This window comes from Rhyacophila brunnea, unplaced genomic scaffold (assembly GCF_057557595.1).
Source record: "Rhyacophila brunnea isolate RB1 unplaced genomic scaffold, BYU_Rbru_1.0 scaffold_4, whole genome shotgun sequence".
In the NCBI taxonomy this organism is placed as follows: Eukaryota; Metazoa; Arthropoda; class Insecta; order Trichoptera; family Rhyacophilidae; genus Rhyacophila; species Rhyacophila brunnea.
This window is the reverse complement of record NW_028233068.1, coordinates 9,605,963-9,629,856: the sequence shown is the minus strand read 5'-3', so window position 1 is coordinate 9,629,856 and position 23,894 is coordinate 9,605,963. Positions and strand designations below refer to the sequence as shown.

At 33.1% G+C, this 23,894-nt stretch overlaps 3 protein-coding genes across 3 annotated transcripts in view; 1 reads left to right on the top strand and 2 right to left on the bottom strand.

Annotated features, from left to right (window-relative positions):
• The window catches only part of LOC147066824 (polyprenol dehydrogenase-like), a 656,880-nt gene that overhangs the window by 124,685 nt on the left and 508,301 nt on the right, over positions 1-23,894 (bottom strand). The window lies entirely within an intron of this gene.
• Positions 748-7,630, top strand: LOC147066831 (uncharacterized). Its single transcript, XM_085954296.1, has 3 exons — positions 748-977; positions 2,721-3,493; positions 6,851-7,630. The coding sequence occupies exons 2-3, from the start codon at positions 2,786-2,788 to the stop codon at positions 7,202-7,204; spliced, it is 1,062 nt and encodes a 353-aa protein (XP_085810422.1). The 5' UTR covers positions 748-977; positions 2,721-2,785; the 3' UTR covers positions 7,205-7,630.
• LOC147066830 (polyprenol dehydrogenase-like) overlaps positions 22,139-23,894 on the bottom strand; it is a 35,646-nt gene continuing 33,890 nt past the window's right edge. Inside the window, exon 3 of the mRNA XM_085953775.1 lies at positions 22,139-23,519. Within this exon, the coding sequence (XP_085809901.1) occupies positions 23,172-23,519 (348 nt within the window). The 3' untranslated portion in view covers positions 22,139-23,171. The remainder of the gene's footprint in view (positions 23,520-23,894) is intronic.

The window sequence follows — 23,894 nt, the reverse complement described above, 5'->3', positions numbered from 1 at the left end:
TGCGGCACTTCGTACCCTTGTGGCACAGCCTCAAGGGTTCCGTCGCCGTGGCCGGCCCTCCCTCACCCTGCAGCGGTGCTACAAGAGAGACCTACATGCTGCAGGTCTGACATGGCGGGAGGCGCAAGAGTTGGCGATGGGCCCAGGGAAGTGGCGCCAACTTGTGCTTGCCCTATGCCCCAATGTTGGGACGTAACATAGTGGAAGAAGAAGAAGAAGAATCGTATGTAAGCATGTATATTACATAAAAATAAGTGTGTTACCTATTTTTTTTGTTATATTATGGTCTATCTACTGATGGTCAAATTGATTTTCCACGAGACGGTGCGATAATTTTGGGGATTTCATTAACCGAAATAGCGTTACGGTGCGCTCCGGTCCATTTCAAACCCTGATGGTATTGCAAAAAATAATCAGATTGTGACCTGAAATACAATATCTGTCAGAGTTAATTCACGTGTTGAAACTGTTCATCACAGAAATCTGAAATTCCTAAAACCAAAAAGCAGAAATTTTATTTACATCTTAGCTGAAATCTAGAATTGCATTTTCCCAAAAGTTTTCTTTTTGTTCTGTTGTAGTAAATTTATGGGTGCCAACTGACAAGTGACTCTATGCCAATTGTATGTGTTTATCAACAGAATTAGTAAAAAACACAGCCATCGAATGACAGAATTAATCACAAGTGTCTACGTCAACAGGAAAAATTCATATACCTACATATAAAAAAATGTCCAATAAGTATCTTCTCTCTATGATTTTGCTATTGCATTCAAAATCATCATTAAACCAAAACCTTGAGTGAATCTAACGTGTTCGAGAGTTACGAATTTCAATATATTATTATTGTGTAAATAGTGAAAATAAAATTTGAAATAATTGACTGTTTTGTGTCGATGTTGTGAAAGATTTAACGGCATGTGGATATATTAGTATTATATCTTGGACAAATCAATACATTATCTTGTGTATTAAAAGTAGGTATAATTTTTTGGTACTGTTCGGTTATCAGGAATACAACGGAAAACACATTTTGAAAATACCCGATATACTGGATTATTTAATAGTTTGGGTTAGTTTAGGTTAGGTTAGGTTAGGTTTGGTTAGGTAACACAATAGTATTATGAAATAATGGTGAAAAGCCTGAGGAACATAACATTTTCTATTAGAAAAAAATGGGACACAGTTAGTGTTCCCATAAATTTGGCGATGATAAAAAGAGGGCATATTTCATAATCAGCAGTCGTTCCATAGTTCGATATCGTATGGGGTCTCAGGGTTCAACTCCCGGTGATCTCACAATACATACATGTGATTTTATCAATTCTGAGTGTTTCTAAATCTTCAAATCTTAAAAGCCTACCTCCACACTTTGGCACTGATATTATATTATAATAAGCATGTATTCAATTGAGAAAGATTTCTCAGTGCGACATGCAAATGACAGCACCTCGTTCCATAGTTCGATATCATACGGGGTCTCAGGGTTTAATTCCCGGTGATCTCACAATACATACATGTGATTTTGTCAATTCTGAGTGTTTATAAATCTTCAAATCTTAAGAGCCTACCTCCACCCTTCGGCACTGATATTATATTATAATAAGCATGTATTCAATTAATAAAGATTTCTCAGTGCGAAATGCAAATGACAGCACCGCTATTTTTATTTGTTTTGTTCATCTGTCATCGACTGCAAAATGATGTTTTCAAAATTGGAACTGCGCAGAAAAACGCAGACAATTTTTGGAATATGTAAAATAATACAATATGAGATAAGGTCAGCAGCCATCATTATATAGTCACCTGAATACTACATCTAGATAACTAAGATTTGGGGATTGTTAGGAAAATGAAATTTAAACTTTACTTGATTATCATAAATCTAGGCTGTAATGATTATTTAAAATAAAAATTGTGGTTGTCTAATTAGGAACAATTAAATAATGTTCAATTGCATGAAAAAATATTGTAGATATATTATTTTATTTATTCAATGCATTTATGGTTTTAAAGTTGTCTAATATTTTCAAATATAAAGAATTAATACAGTTCCCATTAACTTCTGACTTACCTGGTTTTAATGATAACTCTGCCTGGGGAGTGTTGACCTGTGTGTCCCTGATCTTAGAAATAGGGAACATCAGTTGTTTATTCTCCCAAGGTGCAGAACCAACATGCCACTAGTAATGCCAATTGGGAGAGCGATAACTATGTTCAACAAAATTGCTTCAGGTGTTGATATATTCCACTTGCGTGAGGGTGAGTTGAGGTGGACGATATTTTATAAATTTTTAAAATAGGGTCTCCTTAGCAAACTCGGTGTAGGTACTTCTTTGAACTTCTATATATGTATAATTGTATTTCCACTGCTTTTGATTTTACTTTTGTATGTTTAATTATGTTCTCTTTTAATATTTTCGTTTTTATCCCCTTTATTACTTTTCTTTTTTTCTCTTTCTTCTTTATAATAATATTTCATGTCATGTTGTCAACGTCTTAAACTTATAATTTGTAATGTCCACAATATTATGTTAAAAAATAAATCAAATTTAATTGAAATTGACATCATTTTTTAGAGTAGAATCAATTTCAATAAATTTATCTCAAAAACAGTGAAAATCAAGTTATCTAATTGTAGTATTGAGGTGACGAATTATGACAAAAAAAATATATAAATAAAAAAGTTTTATCTATAATTAAAATCTTTTAATTTTCAGATCCAACCGTCGTCGATGGATTGAGAGAAGTTCACTAAAACAACCAGTTAGTATATAAAGCAGTAATGTCTGTAATAGCAATCATTACCGTTGTCACCATAATAGGTATGTGTGCCAAATTCTTTCCATGGAGGGCATTTAGAAATCCAATTCAATACGATTTAGGATCTCTCATGATAAACATTGTGTTTTCTATCATTGATGCACGATTCAAAAGCAAAAATAAATTGGAGAATCCTCAAAATAGAAAAAACCATGTTGCAATAGTCACAGGTGGAGGAAGAGGGATTGGACCAGAAATTGTCAAGATACTAATGAAAAACGGAATGAATGTTGTAATTGCTGTAAGAAATCCTGAGCAATGTGAAGACTTAATGGAAGACATGAGAAAAGAATGCCCAGAAGGAAAAGTATCCGCGATGGCTCTCGATGTGTCTTCTATGAAGTCAGTAAAAGACTTCTCTAGAAGTTTCCTGATTAAATACTCCAAGTTGCACGTTCTGGTCAACAATGCTGGAATATATTTTGGTCAGTTTAAACTGACGGGTGATGGTTTTGAAGAGAAGTTGGCCACTAATTATTTGGGGCATTTTCTGCTGACGCATCTTCTGATGGAAACATTGAAAAAAACTGCGGAAGGATGTCAATTCTTTTCAAGAGTGGTGCATGTCTCGTCGTGCTTTCATTTTAATGCTAAAATGAGCTTTGATGATATCAACCTGAAGGAAGATTATGCTGACGGAAAGTCATATGCCCAAACAAAACTTGCACAGGTAATATGAATAACTTTGAATACAAAATGAAACAGAATCACCGTTGACTTATATTCCGTACGATTTAAAAATATTTCCCGCTGTAGATAAAATAATATAATAATATTAATAATACTAGGAACTTGATCGCAATATAATATTTGGAAAACGGCAAGTAATTGATATAACTTCGTACATGATTGGTGTTGATTTAATGTTAACTGATTTTTATTTTATTTAGGATTTAATATATTCCTTAAATGGCTTCCAGAAATATGGTTTAATCAATTTATTTACTTGCAATATAGGTAGGGTTCAATTTTCCACCACACTTATCTGTGTTATCCAGAAGTGCCAGATATCTATAAAGAGGAACCTGTGTTTATTAATAAACCATAAAATGTTTCTCATAAAGCAGTGGTGCACAAACGCGGCCCGAAATGGCATTTGTTGCGGCCCAAAATAACAAGTACTTCATCACCAAATTTGTCATTGAATATGATAAAAATTATGCAGTAGTCACGGTATATCCTTTGAATTGTCACTCATAGAAAACTTAATGCTATTTTTTATTATTTAATATGATTATATTTTCACGGGTATAGATTTGCGAACGAAATTCATCTTTTTACAATGAGTCACACCGTCTGTGGCGCAGGTGCAGTCTATTTTTAGATCATTGTTTTCAAAACGCGCATTTTAGTGTTAGCTCTCCAGGAATTTTGTTAGTGCACGACGTTGTTTGTGAATCGATATTAAAAAATCGAGTTCGATTATGAAACTAACTTACTAAGTATTTTTCAACACTTTTACCCTTTGCGGCTCGTGAAAAATTAGAAAATGGATAAATTGGCCCTTCTTTCAAAAAGCTGGTGCACCACTGTCTTAAAGAAACCCGCTTGCACCTTATTAGTCACCCTTATTTACGGAGTCCAAAAACTTTAATTGAGATCCTGCAATCATACTTCCTCTCAGTCTGTTGTTGTCGATTATAAATATGATCAGCCCCCCTACATGGGACTCCCGATCGAAACAGTTGCCTCCCAATATATTTATTTAAATAAATAGATAATTTCAAGAATCAAATATTTTTATGTAAATAATATATTTCACCAGATTAAAAAATTGTCTGTGAATATGGTATTGTGAAGTCTACTAATTGTCAACTAACATAAGTACATGAGTTGGTATGTAGGGGGAGAGGCTATACCTTCTTCTTCTTCTTTCTCGGCACTACATCCCGGGGCGGGATTTGGCCTCCTTTACAATTGTCCTCCACACGCTCCTTTCCCTGGCTGCTCCTCTCCAGTCTCCAGCCCTCCCCATCTTTCTCCAGTCCTCTTTGATACAGTCAGCCCACCTCTTCTTTGGTCTGCCCCTAGACCGTTTCCACTGTGGGATCCACTTGGTCATGATTTTTGGCGTCCTGTGCTCAGGCATTCTCTCAACGTATCCAGCCCACCTTAGTCTTTGGGATCGACAGAATTTCACCACCGTTTCATGTTTTATTAACTCTTCTAACTCGTGGTTCATTTTTATCCTGTAACTTCCATTTTCTAATGTGGGCCCGAAAATTCTCCTGAGGATCTTACTTTAGAATATGGCCAGTTTATGTTCTTCCCTTTGAATGAGGACCATGTCTCACAGCCATAGGTAGTGCTACCAGACAAAAAAAAAGACCCCGGCGCGACAATTTCAAATTCCAAATCCAATATTTAATCAAAGACAGGAGGGCCCCGGCCGAAGATTTGAACTCTCTGCCGTGCGAGATGGCGCTCCCGCTTGACCGACGAATTCTAAGAAGGGCCGATTCGCACCCAAAAATTTACAGTTCCAAGCTGCGACAAACAACCCGCCCGCACCCCTTGGATATCGCGCCTTCAGGGCGTGAAAGTACCTTTCGCCATCAACATTTTTTTGATATTTTTTTGAAAGTCAGGATCAGTTCCAATCCGGCAGTGAAGCTGACAAAAACATTCCCCCGCCCGTTCGCGGCGCGGCGGATACGTTTAACACGTGTTTCATCCTCGCGTTAAAAATAATCAATCGAAAGTTATCATATCTTAGAAAAAGTGACACCCCTTACCGTTGTCGTGTGAATAATAATCTATATAGTTGCCCTTAAAGCAAACCGCGAACCCAATAAAGCAAACCAGTGTTAGTGCGCGGGATGACAATAATAAACCGACCCCAAATATAACGCCAGTGTCGTGTTTAATAATTTAAGACCCTTGTTGTAGCCTATATTATAAAATTATCGATGTTTGCCTATGTTTTAACTTAAATAAATTGCTGTCCTGCGCAGGATTATAAATCTAGAATCCGTGTTATAAATTACCCTGTCAGTAATGACGTCACACACATCCCCCCATCGAAGTGATGTTTATGAAGAATGCTGCCAGCATACATGTGAGTTCACCCATTCTTCTCGGCCTCAGTAGCTACTGGTCGAATAACTTTTTTGTAGATAAGCAGTTTGCTATTCTTGCTTAGGCAATATGGCTATATCAGTAATAACGAATTTATGGCACGCGAGATGATTTTGCATGGCGCGCGAATGTTTTATGTTGAAGAGAAAGAAAAAATAGATATAGTAATTTTAAAAAAAATACAGAAACGTTTTACAGATAAATATAGATAAATTATAAATAATATTAAATAATAACGAAGACATAGCCATGCGTATTTTATTCAGTTTTAAATAAAAATTTTACCAATACTTACATATTTCCCAATCTATGCGCAAACGGAAACTACGAAATTCAAGTATACAATATGACAGATCGCATTGTATAAAAAATAGCAGGCAGATACTTTTCAAGAATAAGTATTACGTTTAATTTAATTGCATATGTCGGTTCTAAGGTTTTATGCGTCACACCTAATATTATCACACTGATCTCAACAGGCGGCGGGGGAAGCAGTGCCGCGAAACTCTGAGTTTGATCGATTTACAACCATTAAACCCTCAATGCCACTGCCTCATCTGATCGGAACAATTTTGCCGTCAAATTGTGCGTAAAAAACCAACCTAAACAATACAGCAATACGCAAGAACTCAATTATATTTGTTGAACTTTTTGAATAGACTATTTTTTCCCTATGAAACACTGCTCGGCACGTCAGGCAGTCAAAAAATAATATTTTTGGGAAATTTTGGCACGCGTAGGTAAAAAGGTTTGCCAACCATGAGCTATAGTCTATCTATACTAAACCATATTATTGTTGTGACGGTATTGATATAAAATTAAAACAAAAATATGTGTTGACTGCCATTTAAATTCAACTGCTCTCGTCCCAAGCATATTTTGCACAGAGACTGTCTATTGTTGTCCGGATTCTTTTGTTTATTCACTATTATTATCATTTACATTACAGTTGATGTTTAGTCGCTCGTTAGACCATCTGCTGGAGAGAGAAAATGCAAATGTTCGCAGCTATGCAGTGCACCCTGGAATGGTCGGCAGTGACATGTATAAGAATGGCCTAATGCTGATAGGACCCTGCTTCGTTGGCCTGGCAAAGTACGTCAAGACCCCTGCTGAGGGAGGCACAAGCGTGGCCTTTGCTTGCTTAAGTCCCACCCTTGAGGGAAAAGGAGGTGGAAAATACCTTAGCAACTGCATGGAAGCTACATCATCTGACTATTCAAAATCCAAGACGCATCAAGACAGATTGTTCAAACTGACGATGGATATGTTGAATATTGAAAAGTTTGGTGATATTGTCTAGTGTTTGTTTCGACATAATTTATGGATTAAGTGAATATGAAGCAATTCTCCCTACTTCGTCAACGTCAACATCTTCATTCTAGTACTCTAGTACTCTAACAATCTAGTACTGTAGTAATCTAGTACTCTAGTACTTTATTACGCTAGAGCACTTTGATAAATAATACTACAATGTTGCTTTTGCTTATACTCGTACTTACATAATAATGATAATAGTAACAAAATAATTAGTAGTTATACATAGGTACCCGACTAAAAAACATAATAATTCATTTTATTCTAATTTCGCAATACAAGTAACAATAAGTGCGAAAGCAAGGTCATACGTCTACCAAACTTGTTTAATATTACTATGTAGGTATGTTTAGGTTTACGGTTGCCATATATGTTGTATATTATATTTAAATAAAGTTAAATGGATTGTAAATTGGTTCATACGAAAAAAATAGATTGCAAAATTATTTTTAAAAACAATTAAATGCGTTGTATGTTTATATACAAATATCTGGCTTGGCCACTTAAAAATAATGACATGACATTTAATATGGTGATTAAAAATAATTTAATTGCGATGTTTTTTAATACAAGGGGAACCTTTAATCACTTGAAATATTAAAAAGGCAACTACTGGCGAAATCCAAAAAAGTATACTTACAATGATTTCATTGGATGAAAAGACTGTAATTTGTCGCCTTTATGTACGAATTTGCAAGATTTCTAAAACTGGTTTAAAATTTCAATGGACCAAATAAAGAACCGTACTCTGCAATAAGGGTCGAATGGTCACCGTAGATATTATGGTTACATGTAAAAAGTTAAATTTCTAAAATTTGGTGTTCAATTTGTTACAGCCGTTCGCAGCAAATCTGTCAAATGCTCGTTTGTTTACGATGTTTTGATTTTAAATACTTCACAGAGGAGTGGGTGTAATGATTCACAACATGTCGTACCGAAAATTGAAAATAATCAGCAAGTAGCTTTCTTTTAATTAGAATATTTGAATTTTGGCACAAGTTTCAAAAATTCAATTATGGTATTTGACTTGTGCTGCATTAGTAATAGGTACCTACCTGATCTTCTTTCAAAATGACTCTAATTCCGCAGCTCCTCTTTCAGCAAGTATTAATAATTCAGATAGGTATATACTTTTATGAAATTGGGAGTCGCACTTAGCCCAACGAAGAGCCGCATTTGCCCACGTTTGGAATAGACCCATTGGAATGGTTACATTTAGAGTAGGTATATGATTCATAACTTTTCATTCCGGCTCTAGGATAAAAATGGTGTAAGTACTAAATTATAAATATATTTTTTAATATATTATGTTATTTATATAATATTTACATATTTATTACCAAATACATAATATTAATACAAGTGCATATCATTTGATCTAATTTTATGCGAGGTAATCAGGAAAAGAGGCATATCAGTGTAGTAAAGAGTGCAAAACAAGTGCATAGTTACAATATATATTTTTTTATGTTTCTTTTTTTGTATATAAATTAATTATTCATTATTCTTCCTCATTTTTTACAACGTTTTTCTTAGCTCGTATTCTTATTTGTCCGGTGGTTGTTTATCCGGTACAAATCTTGCAATCGATTTTTAACTAACTTCCCGACTAGCTAGACATTTGAAACTTTTAGAATATATCAGAACACGATGCCAATGCATTTTTTAATATTTTTAGCCATCTTTAAGTAGAATTGAATTCATTTTTAGTTAATTCTATTTAGTATGAAAAGTTATTTCGATACCATTATTGTTTGCTAGGGGGTCCTAGCAACTAAATTATTAATCAATATGGAATGACATTTCATTATTCAGTATTTCTATCAAGTACAATTTTTTTGATCGCTTAAGCTTGTCAAGCCAAGTTTATATGATTCAACAGAAAATTTAAAAACGTTGAAAGTATATAAAAAGTTCTTTTTATCTTGTAATTATTCTTATGTAATTTTTATATATTTATGTTATTCTTACTATCTATCTTGTTAGGTTTAACTATATTATAATGTATACATGGAAACTTTGCTGGTTGCAATAACTTTTCATTATTATATTTAAAAATTTTGTAATAAAAAAAACGTAAGTATACTCTACGACTCGCTAATGAGTACCCAGCTTATTAGATGACAGTGGTTTTCCAGCGCTCCACCGTTCCTAATTTAAATACATACTAACAATAAGAAAAACAGTGGTACAGAAACATCTGTGGTAAGTAATTATTTAAAAAAGTGTGGCCAATAAAATAATACTTAATATTATATTGTACAAGTCAAGGCAAACTATAAATTGATAATTGCTATGTGCCACTAAATGTTATAATATTATAATAGTACATATGCGTAAATAATATAAATTACTTGTTTTATATGGCACGAGTCGTACCTTAACTAAAACGTGAAGGTTACAATTCTACACCAATTGTTTATTTATATTTTTTCTGAGTAGGTATACTATAAACCAGTGTTACCCAATGTGGGACGTACGCCCCACCGAGGGGAAATTTGAATGTTTTGAGAGGCAATGTGCAAATCATTAATATTTAAAAAAAAAATGTTAAAAAACTCATTTTCGATAATATTTGTTAATATTACAACCATGACTTTCCGAGAAAATGTTGACATTCCTATCATAATATTTAGTTAAATGCGGCGCTTTAGCGCTGTAAATGATTTTTTATAAAGAAATCGTTTTGATATCACATACTGTGGAGATTTAAGATTAAATTTGACCAAATTTAGTACCTACCTCACATAAAAACTCTTTGCAGCTCACGTCGAGCACAAGGATCGCACTAATTTTCTGCCGAGTTGTACATCTAATTCAAATATAATAAACATAGGTACTTACTTACAAAAGTTATATTTTAAAAAAATCCTATGAGGATTTTTTATTTGAAGCAATTCATTTTTTTTCAGAATTTGTAAGTTAACTATGAAATTTTGATAGGCATGGAGATTTTTGAAGCGTTGAAGTGGGGCATGACACAAATAAGGTTGGGAAATAATAAAAAGGATTTCAAGTTATATACATTTATATTTTTATAAAAAATCTATGTTTTCTAAAATAAATATAAAAAAAAACTTACTTTTAATAATAAATGTGACCATAAAATATATGCAAACATAAGATGGGTCCTGTGACAAATTCAGATTTTTTTACAATTTGTAAGTTTACCTTTGACTTAAAATAAAAAATATTTTTCTTTTTTTTTTCAGATACATATTTTTAATTAATACAGTTGAACTTGTAAATTATCAAAAAAATGTCTCAAATTGCAAGCTTCGTATTTTTCCGCTAGGTGCTTCTGGTTGGTGAAGACATCGCCTTAACTGTTATATTATAATATTTCTATATATATGTCAGCTATATATGTTTGGGGCATTCACGTATTCTTCATATATTTTGTTGTAAAGCTTCGATTTGTTGTTTCGTATGATGAACTGCTATAGCAACGAGGGTTTTCTGATTTTACATCTACTAACAACGTATGCTTATTTGAAATGGTTATCTCGTGTACCTACATCTTGTTTGGTCGTCGAAAAGTTTGAGAATACTCTGTTAATCTGCGGTTAAACCAATCTTTGACAATAAGGCATATTTGATCTGTACATATTCTCAATGGTAAAATAATGTATTTCGTTATGAATTTACGACATGTGCGGCTAAATGTTAAACATTTTATTTTCTTAGCATTTGCAATATACTATACATACGTATGTAGGTATAATGTATTGTCAATGCTAACAACATAAATAAATACGTGACAGGAACAGTTGATTTAGAAGCATTGGTGTAATTTAGTCGGTGTAAACTAACCGCTGAACTCATTTCAGACGTTTGGTTTTTGATAAATCTGATTACAAGGGTAATCAAAAACACCGGACGAAACAGAACATGAATAAACAGAACACGAAGAAACAGAACGGTGACAAAACAGAACAGCCTGAGGGAAAATAAAACATTCATTTTTATCGTATCTATTTATTAATTAAATACTTTTAAAACTTAAGTTTATAACCGAAATATATATATATATAAGTAAATATATATTATAATCATTGCATGTTGGCCATTCGGCGTAAAAACCTCAATTTATCTGCTTGATTTTGATAATCATGCACAACTTCATAGAATTATTAAACTAATTATTTCATTGTACCTAGTAACACAAGCATGTTTAACTTATTATTAGATTGATTAAGACGAGATATACATAGCTTATGGCAACACCGAGTTGTGTCCCGTTTAATTGAGGTTTTCTAGCGATTAGGAATGCAGAATATATATATATACATATATTTTAACGGCGTGCTGAAAACCTGTGTTATTAAAAATCCTTACACCATAATTATATACCATGTACGACAACTTTATTATTAAATGTTATATTTTTCCTGAAAGGTCATAGTTATATTTATCGCTGTTCTTTTTTGTCACTGTTCTGTTTTTTCATATTATTCTGTTTTGCCACCGTTCTGTTTTTTCATGTTTTGTTTATTCATGTTCTGTTTAATCATGGAACCGAATTATTATATGTTGGTAACGACTCCCGTGAAAGATACAAAGTGACGTTTCAAGAACGGGGGCGTTCGGTTCAGACGATCGGGGGGGACAATCTGTCAGTGCAATGCGATTCGTCCCAAAATTGAAGTTTTGTCCGTGCGGCTGAAAGCGTTGGACTATCACGCCGTGGGTCTCAGGTTCGAATCCTGGGTCTGGCACACATATTGTTTTTCAAATTATGTGTGAGTCAGGGTATGGACCTAATAGGTTGAGCAAGTGGTAGACATCCATTTCTCGTAAAAAACAAAATCTGTTAATACAAACCTCTACTCTGTGGACGCCCATATCGTGGGCGTATAGGCAGAAGTCACTAACTCCAGTTTTGACGAAATTGAGATTTTAATGTCATTATATAGAAAAAGTAATGCTGCTTGACTGGCATAAGTCACTATTTAAGATTATTGAACATACAAAAAAATAAAAGTAATGAAGAATTCAAAAAATAAAGATTTTACAATCATTTTAAGAAAAACAAAAACGCAAAACATTGATTATCTCAGAACTGTGTATTTGGAGTTAGTGAATTCTGCCTGTAAGCCCACAATATGATCCTATTAGGATCGGACACGGTCGAAAAAAAAAATCCACAAAAATAAAATATGTCTGTGAATATCAGAACCTGTAGAACCCCCATTTGTTTTAACGGCTCTGTTCCGAGAGTCGATACTGTGAACAAATCGCATGGGTTCGGTTGCAGTTCTTTACGAAACGAATATAGTTACCTAGTTATAGGAATATAATGGATATTTAATTTTCATTTCAAAACTCAAAAAGTAGGTGTCTTTACTATTTCTTCAAGACATATTTACCTGATGAAGTAGGTATATGATTGATTACACATGTTTGTATATGTTCAATCATATTAGTTATAAAAAGTTTGTAAAACATTTCGTCTGAGTGTACCTATACCTGATAAAATATTTTTTGGAATAACGTCTTCTTCCAGCATGGTAAAAAACGATAGATCAATGGCACCTCCTGAACTCCGTAATTTTTAACGGTTCTCAGTTCTATTCTGGGCTTTTTGATTTACGGAATTGAGGGTTCAAAATAATTGAGGAGTTCTCAGTTCGGTTCCGGTTCCATTTCCAGTTCTGGCTGATGTAACGTCCGCTCTGTGTATGCGAATATGCTTTACTTAATATGAGAAAAATAGTAATTTAATTTGGTTTTACACCATACAGAGTGTATCTCATGGTTATAAAGATATCGCCAGAATAACAATAACATATGACTTTCTCGTAGACGGAACCAAAAGTTGTCTGGGAAGATTTGACGTTAAGTTTGACAACCTACCTCAATGGATTTTCTTCTCACATGTGGTTGCGCTCTGGACTGTGTCTCTCTGTGATGAACGGCACCTTTATCTGGCGATCTCCATGACAAATGCTCCTATTAGTCCAGTCAATCTGTACTATTTGGTTGCAAAAGGTGGGGTTGAAGATTTTTTGTCCCTACTTGTATATAATAATGAGTAAGAAAAAAACGAGTTTGCCAATTCGGATGCCTTCGGCACAACTTTTGGCGGGCAAAAAACCGCAATTTTTTTTTTGACACATGGCTTTTTTAAATTTATTTATGACCATTTTGAGGAGAGTATCATTGGAATGAGCGTTTGATAACTCCGTTCGATCAATACTACTATTAAGGTGATGGAGTGCTACTTCTTCTTCGGTAAGTTCAATTGAGTCGCTTAGAATCATAACTCACATATTGCAATTTTGTCGTTTTTTAGTTAAATATGCCAAGTGATTCTAAATGAATTAATCTATATACCGAAAAATAGTTGAGTATTAAAAGTCAATTTAAACCACGTGAAAATCGTTGACAAAGTTCATTGTTGGTGTAATATGTCGTATATTTCAAAGAATAGAGTTTTGTCACCAACGCCTTCCTAACCAATCGGGGAGCTCTATTTCTCATAGTATGCTGTATGTCTGCAACGTCAGGAGTATTAGGTATATATATTTTTAAAAAAAAAAGTTATTCGACTCTCTCACTCATTAATATTCTAGGGAGTTCAATACTGTTCTTCTAATTACAAAAAATAGTGCTCTGTCTGTTTTTAGCGATTATCTCAAAACTTGATTTTTGGAATATTTGAGTTATGATTCTAAGCGACTCAATTGTTGTATCCTAACACAATACACATGTAAAGTTGGAATATTTGAGTTATGATTCTAAGCGACTCAATTGTGTATCCTAACACAATACACATGTAAAGAATAAACATAATTGCGCGTGCGATGGAGACTAAACTAAAACAAAAGTGTTACTGATTCGTATCGTGGCACCAGCGGTACTGATGGGGGTATTGGAATGTGGCCCTTTCTACCATTCCCACTACTACTACACTAACGTTTAGCTATAAAATCCAGGTTGGGTTTATTTAGCTACATATTTTTTCCGACTTATACGTGGCGTAAATGAAAACTCTGCCATTGTTGATGGTATTGGCTTGTGTCTCTCTGATGATCTTAGAACTGATCTTAGGAATCGAGGGCATCCGTTGTTTGTTCTCCCAAGGTGCATTACTAACCTGTCATTAACAGTGGAGGTAGGCTGTTAAGATCTGCCATAAACAGTGCAAATTAAACTTTTTCAGACATACATATTTGTTTTCATTGAAATAAGACTACAATTTAAAGATAGTGTTGGTTAGTTTTTTAAAATTCAATTAAACCCTGAGAAACCAAGCCATAATAGATAATAGTCAAAAAATACATGTCTATCTATAAAATATCTAAAATTACGCAATTAAATCATACATAACTTTGAATATTTTATAAATAGAATAATATTTTTTATTTATTATAGTTTGGTTTAGGCAGGGCTTAATGAATTAAAAAAATTAACCAAAAATATGTGTAATATATATTTTTAATCCAACAAAAACAAATAACTACGAATGAAAAAGTGTGTACAATTTTGTCGTATTGCCCAAATTAGACCAAAACTATTATGGTTTCGTTTAGGCATGGTTTAATTGATTTTTAAAAACCAACTAACACCATCTGTAAATTGTAGTCTTAGTTCAATAAAAACAAATACATATGACTAAAAAAGTTTAGTATGCACTATTTATAGCGAATCTTAACAGCCTACCTCCACCCTTCGCCACTGGTCATTAATAGTAATGCCAATTGGGAGTGCAAAAACTATGTTTAATCAAATCGCTTCGAATATTGATATATTCCACTTACGTGAGGGTCAATTTAGGTTGACGTTGTTTTATTAGTTTTTAAGATAGGGTCTATTAACCTAGTTCATTCTGTTTACATGAACTTACCTACTTTCTTTTTTTCTTATTTTCTAATTGTATTATTTACTCACATTACCCTGTATTTTATTTGAAAATTCAATTCAGTTCTGTGGACATTACAACAGTATTGTGGACATTACAAATTATAAGTTTAAGACGTTCACAACATGACATGAAACATTATTATAAAGAAGAGAGAAAAAGAAAAGTAATAAAAGGGATAAAATATAAAAAGAGAACATAATATTATAAACCTATAAAAGCAGTGAAAATACAATAATTATACACATTATAGAAGTTCAAAGAAGTACAACGAGACGGAGACCCTATTTTAAGAATTTATAAAATATCGTCCACCTAAACTCACCTCACGCAAGCGGAATATATCAACACCCGAAGCAATTTGGTTGAACATAGTTATCGCCCTCCCAATTGGCATTACCAGTGGCAGTTTTTTTCTGCACCTTGGGAAAATAAACAACATGTCCATTACAATATGTAAAATAAATAAATTTGAAAAGAATACAAGTTACGACTAATAACCATACTCAGTGTAAACCTTACTTAGATACTTAAGTCACGTTTAGAAAACACTGATTTGCGGTTACATGATGGCTATGATGTTTTTTATTGGCTTCCTATTATCTATCTTACCGGTTCCAGCGAAGCTAATGTAAACAAAATCCACTTAAGCAGTATTATAATATATTGTTTGGTTTTATTAGGATTGTATTATAACATTATTATGTGATTGAACCTTGAATTAGGTAAAGTATATAACTAATGGTACATTAGTAATAACGCGTATCAAATTTGAATAACCTTCTATAGTAATCAGTTAAATATCAACCTATAAAGCCTATAAGGTTACGTAAATACCACACTACTTACTTATGTGTGGAACGTCTTGAACTTGAAAATCTCGTTAGTTGCAATGCCAATTGGTAGGGCAAACTGTGTTGTTCATTCAAATGGCTTTGGATATTGACAATGAGATCCTTAGTCAAAGTATCGCCCTTAAGCAGATTTAGAGTGCCCTTCCCTTTTATTTTTAGATTAAAATATTCTGCAAATTTGTTAAGTTAGTTATAATATGAGAGTAGATGTTGAATTATACAACAAATACTCAAATACTAATCAAAACTCTTAAATTATTGACGTACACACTGCTGAGAAGCAGAGCATTTCCACGAAACCAAATAGTAGTGCTTTTATGTACGTGGAGGTCTGTAGCGCTGACAGGTTTGGAGGCGCCCTTGTTAAAATTCGTGTGATAAACAGCGATTACAATAATTCGTCGCTATAGGATTGGTTTGTCGAATATCCGTTTTTGTCGAAGTCGACCTTTTAATGCAGAATGATTTTTTGTATCTTAATGGACCAGAACCATCGTTTTCTTTATATTACATTGTAATGAATACAGCATTTATATGCTGTAAAAACAACAATTTAAATACATCCATGTATTTAAATATAGGATAATGAAATTTGTTTGTGTCTCCTGAATATTTAACATTTGGTCTATTCGACAAACCAATTCTACAGCGACGAATTGTTATTATAGTACAACAGTAAATATGTTGGCAGGATTTTGTGTGGTTCGATTATTTATTTTTTAACTGAAATTTCAATACTTGCTAATGGTGCGATGACATCGTCTGCTTCATGAAAACCGCCACTGATAACAAAAGTTGTAATATTTGTATTTGTTCCTTCATTACCCGCCCTTTATAATGTACCACCCCTATGCAGCGCATGATCTCTATCTACCCCAATGAGACGTCACTGGATATTGATGTATTCCACTTGCTTGAGGTGAGTTTAAGTGGATATTGTTTTATAAAATTCTTAAAATAGCATACAATTAACTCACTCGCTATAATTAGGTCCTTCTCTGAACTTTTAAAGATTTCATATAATATATTTTTCTCATTGTGCTTTGTTGTTAATAACTTCCACGACAATCAAGTAGTAGGTACTTATTTTCTTTGTTTTCTTATATTGGTCTTTTAATGGAATCACTGCTAACCTTTTAATTACCACATTTAAATAACACGTTAATTATATCTAATGGCCAACGGCTCCAAACGCGCAAGTCGCAGTGTTAGCACTAAATGAGCTAACATCATAAATTTGATATTTTTGTAATATTGTTATTATTGTAGTCGGCCCCGATGATCCAGGGGGGGCTCCGAGTTGAATTCCCGGTGAGGTCACAATATATGTATGTAGTTTTCACAAAGTTAGCACTAGGTACTGTTTCACTACACTACTGTCATTGAACCTCATGGCCTTTTGTAGTATTAAAAAGGATATACTTGTGAGCATATCACATAATAATATAATTGTTTTAAATACTTATATTCACTTCATATACGCGCCTAAATAAATAAATCCATTTGAATTTTTATTGAATAATAATACACGATTTTTCCAAACGCGAAATCAAACTCGCGACCCACGGCTTCAATAACAGTCCCTATAATAACTGGGCTACCGTGGGTAGAGCGTATCCGGAAATTTGTACGTAAACAGTTCACCGCAGGACACTTATTCGTGCGCCGCAATACGTGAAACACGAGTTCGTGTAATATTTAACCAAATGACGAGTTATTCGTTGAACATTTCACCGTGGAATACATTTGTACGTATGCTACAACATGTGGAGATGTCCTTACTAGGTTAGGTTAGGTTAGGTTAGGGTTAATCTAATTGTAACAGTACTATTTGCAAACTATCGCCGCATTTTGTAAGATACGTACAAATGTATTCCACGATGAAATGTTCAACGAAGAACTCGTCATTTGATAAAATGTTATACGAATTCATGTTTCACGTACTGCGGCGCACGAATAAGTGCCCCACGATGAACTGCATACGTACAACTTACATGTAACCTGGGTGGAGTAGGTATATGATTCATAACTTTGCACTCCAGCTCTATATGAAAATGATGTAATATATATTCTAAAAATATTTTTTTACATGTGTTATCTATGTATATATTTATTACTACAGTATATTAATACAAGTGAATATCATTTGATCTAATTTTATGCGAGGTAATCAGGTAAAGAGTCGTATCAATGTAGTACAAGTGAAAAAAAGGTCAAAGTTATAAAACGTATACTTATTTTACTAATATATTTTATTACTAGAGAGACTTTGATATCATTTCCAAGATAATACCAGTTTAGACAAATTTCTTAGTTAACCAATGAATAGGTACCTACATCTTGAAATACTCGAATATTCGGTTATGAAAATAGTCGAGCAATTTCACATATTGTCTAGTTTTTTTTTGTGAGTTTTAAATAAAAAATCAACAAGAGTGAAAATAATTACTATTATTTATTTTACAAAATCTTTTTAATACTAAATATCCCACCCACAGAATAACAAAAGTACAGAATGGCAGAATTTTGATGTTTTTTATACGACTAATAGATCAGCTATTAGTGCAGTAAGACATGCATAGGCCGTGCTATATTTTGTACATCCAATCTCATGGTAACATAGCACACTTTTTGAATACATACGTATTATATATAAAATATATACCCAAATTTGTTTTGCCGATATAATAATTATTATGTTTGAGAGCAGTTATATCAATCCTGACACTATTTATAAATCAAATATAGTTATTGACTTCATTTAGATTATAAAGATCCTAGCCATATGGTGACGTAATTTCAGAACACCCTTTGTTATGTTAGAATATGAATATTATGAATTATTCACAAGAACATTAATTGGGTCAACAGCTTGTTGGTTGAAGCACTGCAAGGCTTGCAATATATGGGTGGTTCACAATAATTATGGATCAAGTCCAATTTTAATAAAATTCGCTTTTTTTTAAATTTCAGTGGCTTGTGTGAATTGTGTGTCAATATCATAATCGTAGCTCTACAATTTTCCGCATAAATGGCAATACTAGTATTGATAAAACATCAAATTGAATGTGAATCAGACAGTTTTAGTATAAAGAGGTATTTGCTAACAGCTAACATTAATTTGCTAATATTAATAAAGCCTGAATATACTTTGTGTTTGACTATATACTTTAATTGATCCATGCACTATCATAATATGGTAAGTATAAACAGTGAAAACATTCCTGAATTTTACAAAATGAGTTTTAACTTTAGGTCCAGATATCTCAGGATCCATTTTGATGGACTTGATCCATAATTATTTTGAACCACCCATATTTGTGTTTGAGTCTCAGTCAATCATATTAATTCATACATGGATATAAAACAATCAAAAGTGAATTAGGATTGACTAGGCTGTGTTCACGTTACCACAATGAGGCTTTAAGCCAAGAGAACTTATAGTTTATCTTACAATTATTTAGACAATTACAATTAATTAGTTATTTAGCTTACAAATTATCTCAGAAAGGTGCCTACATACTTCAGCCATAGTATCTAGAATAAGAGGTATAAAGACTTCAACCTCCTATAACTTATAATGAAAGTAAATATAGATTGGAGCAGATGCGTTGGAAAACGCAAATTCTCTTGACTATGTGACTCTGTGACATGACTCAGGATAGGGAGATGTACTGAAATTTTGTCGCCAACCTTCAATAGAAGAGAGCGCAGAACGAAGAAGAAAACATAATAAATAGTGCCATAACCACCACACGCACACACCTTCACAGCAGTAGTGAAGGGTAGAGGTAGGCTGTTAAGATCAGCCATAAATAGTGCGCATTAAACTTTGTTAGGGATACGTATTCGTTTTTATTGAACTAAGACTAAAATTTACAGATGGTGTTGGTTAGTTTTTAAAAATCAATTAAACTCTGCCTAAACCAAACCATAATAGTTTTGGTATGTTTTGGGCGATACAACAAAATCGGACACACTTTTCATTCTTAATTCAAGAAAACGTCATTTTACACGTATTGTTGGTTCTTTTTTAAATTCATTAAGCCCTGCCTGAACCAAACTATAATAGACAAAAATATTATTCTATCTATAAAATATCTAAAGTTATGTATGATCTACTTGCATAATTTTAACTATTTTATAGATAGACGAGTGTTTTTTTTACTATTATCTATTATGGCTTGGTGTACTCAGGGTTACTTAAAATGAATTTTGAAAACTAACCAACACCATCTGTAAATTGTAGTCTTATTTCAATGAAAACAAATACGTATGACTGACAAAGCTTAATGTGCTCTATCTATGGCGGATCTTAACAGCCTACCTCGACTCTTCGCCACTGCTTTACAGTTACTATACTAAACAACTTCCGTAATATATAATATATTCCTAATTGTATTATGTTTGCATGAAATCAATTCTTTAAATTGGACAACGATATGCATTTGTAAGTCAAACGTCATATTAAAAAAATATATTGAATAATTATAACTTATAATGTAGCATTAAATAAAATTTAAACATTTCACAGCCAAAGATATAAAATATAACCATGCTCTTTTTGAGGCATTAAGAACGAAGCGCAATTTCGCTAATTGCATAAATATGTGGCGTTTGGGCTGTATTTATTTGAAATAAGGCCGAATTTTTTTGTTTTGACGAATACGAGACAATATTTATAATTAAATACCTAACATGATAATTTATTTTTCACTAAAAAAATACATTTTTTGCAGACATTCAATATACAAAAGTAATAAAATACACTCTATTACACTATTTAAAAATAAAGAAAAGGGTCAATAAAAATAAAAATAATTTAGACCACTGGCAACATTCATAACTACAGTGACAATCCGTTTTTTTTTAATTAAAAAGAATGTCCTTTATATGGACATGATATTTTTAGATATATTCTATTCTGAAATACCCTCTTTTGTCGTTTATTTTGAAAATTTATTTTTGACGATCATGAGAAAACACCCTTCACCTAGGGATATCAATACAGAATGAAAATACCAATACCGATATTTCGGTATTTCCTATTGAATACCGGTATTAATACCGGTATTCGTAAAGTAATTTAAAAAAAAAAACAGAAGTATTTTACCAATGAATATAATAAAATACATATGAAAAAATATTATTAATATTTTATGGCATATGTCATTGCATTCCACCAAGGAAGGGCCACAGAAAAATAGAGTCATGTTAACTGTAACTAATACATTTTGTTTCCACTGGTAATACCGAATATATCGGTATTGTCTGATTTTTAAAACCGGTATTTCGGTATCAAAAACACTAGGATTCCGGTTTTGAAATACCGATATTGCAATCCCTATCTTCACCCTCTTTTAGTGATACTTTTCAAACGTTCGGAAAAACAGAAACAAATTCATAACGTAGACGGCCCAACAATATCGCTGAAATGTTTGAAAATACACATAGGCCTTTATTTATGAATACAGTACTAGAACATTTATCAAACATCACAATATGAATGCCTAAGCTTTGGGAATATCACAAATGTGTCGCTACATTTCAAAATCAGCCAAGTCCACCTTTAGGTATTTTAGACTTTTTGGGAATTGCTGAAAAACTACTGCTTTCTAACATTTCTGCATTATCAAAATGTGGAATTTATTAATTTTAAATATTCTATACCCGAAATAATATAAACTTTCACACTTGTGACTGTGTATTTGAGAAAATAAAAAGCTGTTTTTCTCCTATTCACCCATTATGGACTTGGCTGATTTTGAAATCTAGCGACACAAATATATTATGACTTCACCGAGTATCGAATTCGAAGCCACTGGATGAAAAGCCAACGAAGCGTACTCTAAAAAAATACGTTATCGACATATATTTTGTGTACTTGACTCAGTTTCTGAATTTTGTGGCGTTATTTAATTCATAACTTAATTATAACAGAAGAAAATTACCTAAGTTTCACAAAAATTATGTTTATAATATTAATACTGTCGACCGAAGGTACTTGATGGAGTTTGAAATTAAATCCATTAGAATTTAAAATAATGTTTGGTAAGTATTAACATTGTCGAAGGAAATTTCGAATTCTTTCTAAAATATGCACAATTTTCGAAGAGAGGCGAATAATGGTAAGTCAACTTTACTATTCTCAATGTTCAGTCAAATAATGGTCGTTTTCAGTCAAAGTTATACGAAATGAATAATAATTAATCTTTTTAATGAAATGATATTTCCACCATTGAAAAATAAAAAAATGGTCCGTGGATTATTTTTTTACATTTTGGGGACCGTGGCATGAGAAAGTTTGTGAAGCACTGAATTCTCTTCTTCTCTAGTCACTAGTCGCCAAGTCTGTTTGTCTAAATAATTAGAATTTGATCATGACTTATAAGCAGGGAACTCAGGAATAATGGGAACTGATAGCAGGTAACCGACTCGAGTAAGGAAGAATCCGGGTTAAACTTACACACGTGTCAAGAATACGATTTACGTCGAATATTGAAAACTGCTCTCGGTTTATGCATTTACGCTCATTTAATGTTGGTGTATTACACACACTATTGCACGTGTATAATTCGTGCTTCATTTTCGTAGGACTCTCACACATTCAAAACCCTGCATCAAGATGCGGCGTATTGAATATAGCCTATCGGTATTCTATTTATTATCTGTTCTGTGCTTATAAGTTACTTGTATTTTAAGTAATATTGTATAATAGGTACCTGCGCATCTATTCTATACACAAGACTGCTTACGGCCGCTATATATGGTAGGTAAGTATCCAACTATTGGCACTTATTCTAACAATTACAATAATTTAGTTGTAATTGTTACAATAAGTGCTATGTTTTAATAACACCTCTCTTGGCTGTGATAAATTTTAGAATTTTTTTTATTTTGTTAACTGTCAATTCATGGTGGAACTGCATTGTATTGTTGTTTTAATTTAATAAAACGCATTTTTTGTAGTACTTATTCCACTTTTAATCAATAAATTAGGACCGGCTTCGTCCACCTCAGAGGGATATTTTCAACTGTTGCATGTTGATAATCAACATATTGACATAGACAGTTTCCACAGTTCATAATGGCTAACTAACTCATTGTAATTGCTACAATAAGTGTTAATATTTCGATACTTTCCTACCCTAGTTAGCTGCCGTGAAGACCTTGACAGTGACAAGAGAGTGACATAAAAATCATAGAATTATAAAAAAAATATATGGGATAAGAATCTATATTACGTTAGGTTCGCCGAATTTTTGAATTTGTAACATGTCCAAAGTCAAGGTGAACAGTTTCTTCTGGGTTCGTCTTTGTTTTGAGTATTCGCTGGAGAAGCCCTCGCGGCAGTTGGAATATAGCTTTTGGTCAGTACTCTTCTCCAGGTCAGGACTGAGGCACGCGTACAGGATGACCACGGCACCCTGGGCCGGGCTCTTGGCGACGTATTGGACAAGGTCGGAGTGGCCGTTGACCTCGAAGAACATCTCGGACGTCACGATTCCTGGATGGACGGAGTAGCATCTGACTGGCGCCTGGTCGATTTTCAGCAATGTGTTCAAATAGTGACTGGACATCAGCTGTAATATAACAAAACATCTAGATTAGTCATAACTCATAAAGAAAACTATTGATACTTGGTATATGGAAAGAAAGTGTCGACATTGATCGTAATTAATGGCCCCACCAAACCACACCCTGTGTGTAGACACATACCTTATATGTATTACGGTACCATCCTTTTAGATTTTTTTTTGATAAAGAATATATATATACGAATATTATGGGGTTACTGCCAAAAGTTGGTAAGTCTCTAAATCATGTTATGGAGTAATTGAAATTTGAAGTTTGACATGCCCTCTAAAATCAGGCATAATGGTAATTTTTTTGTGCTTTATGTGCATGTTATATATGAAGCGCCTAGTTTCAAAAGCCCCTAAAACGATTTTAGGTAG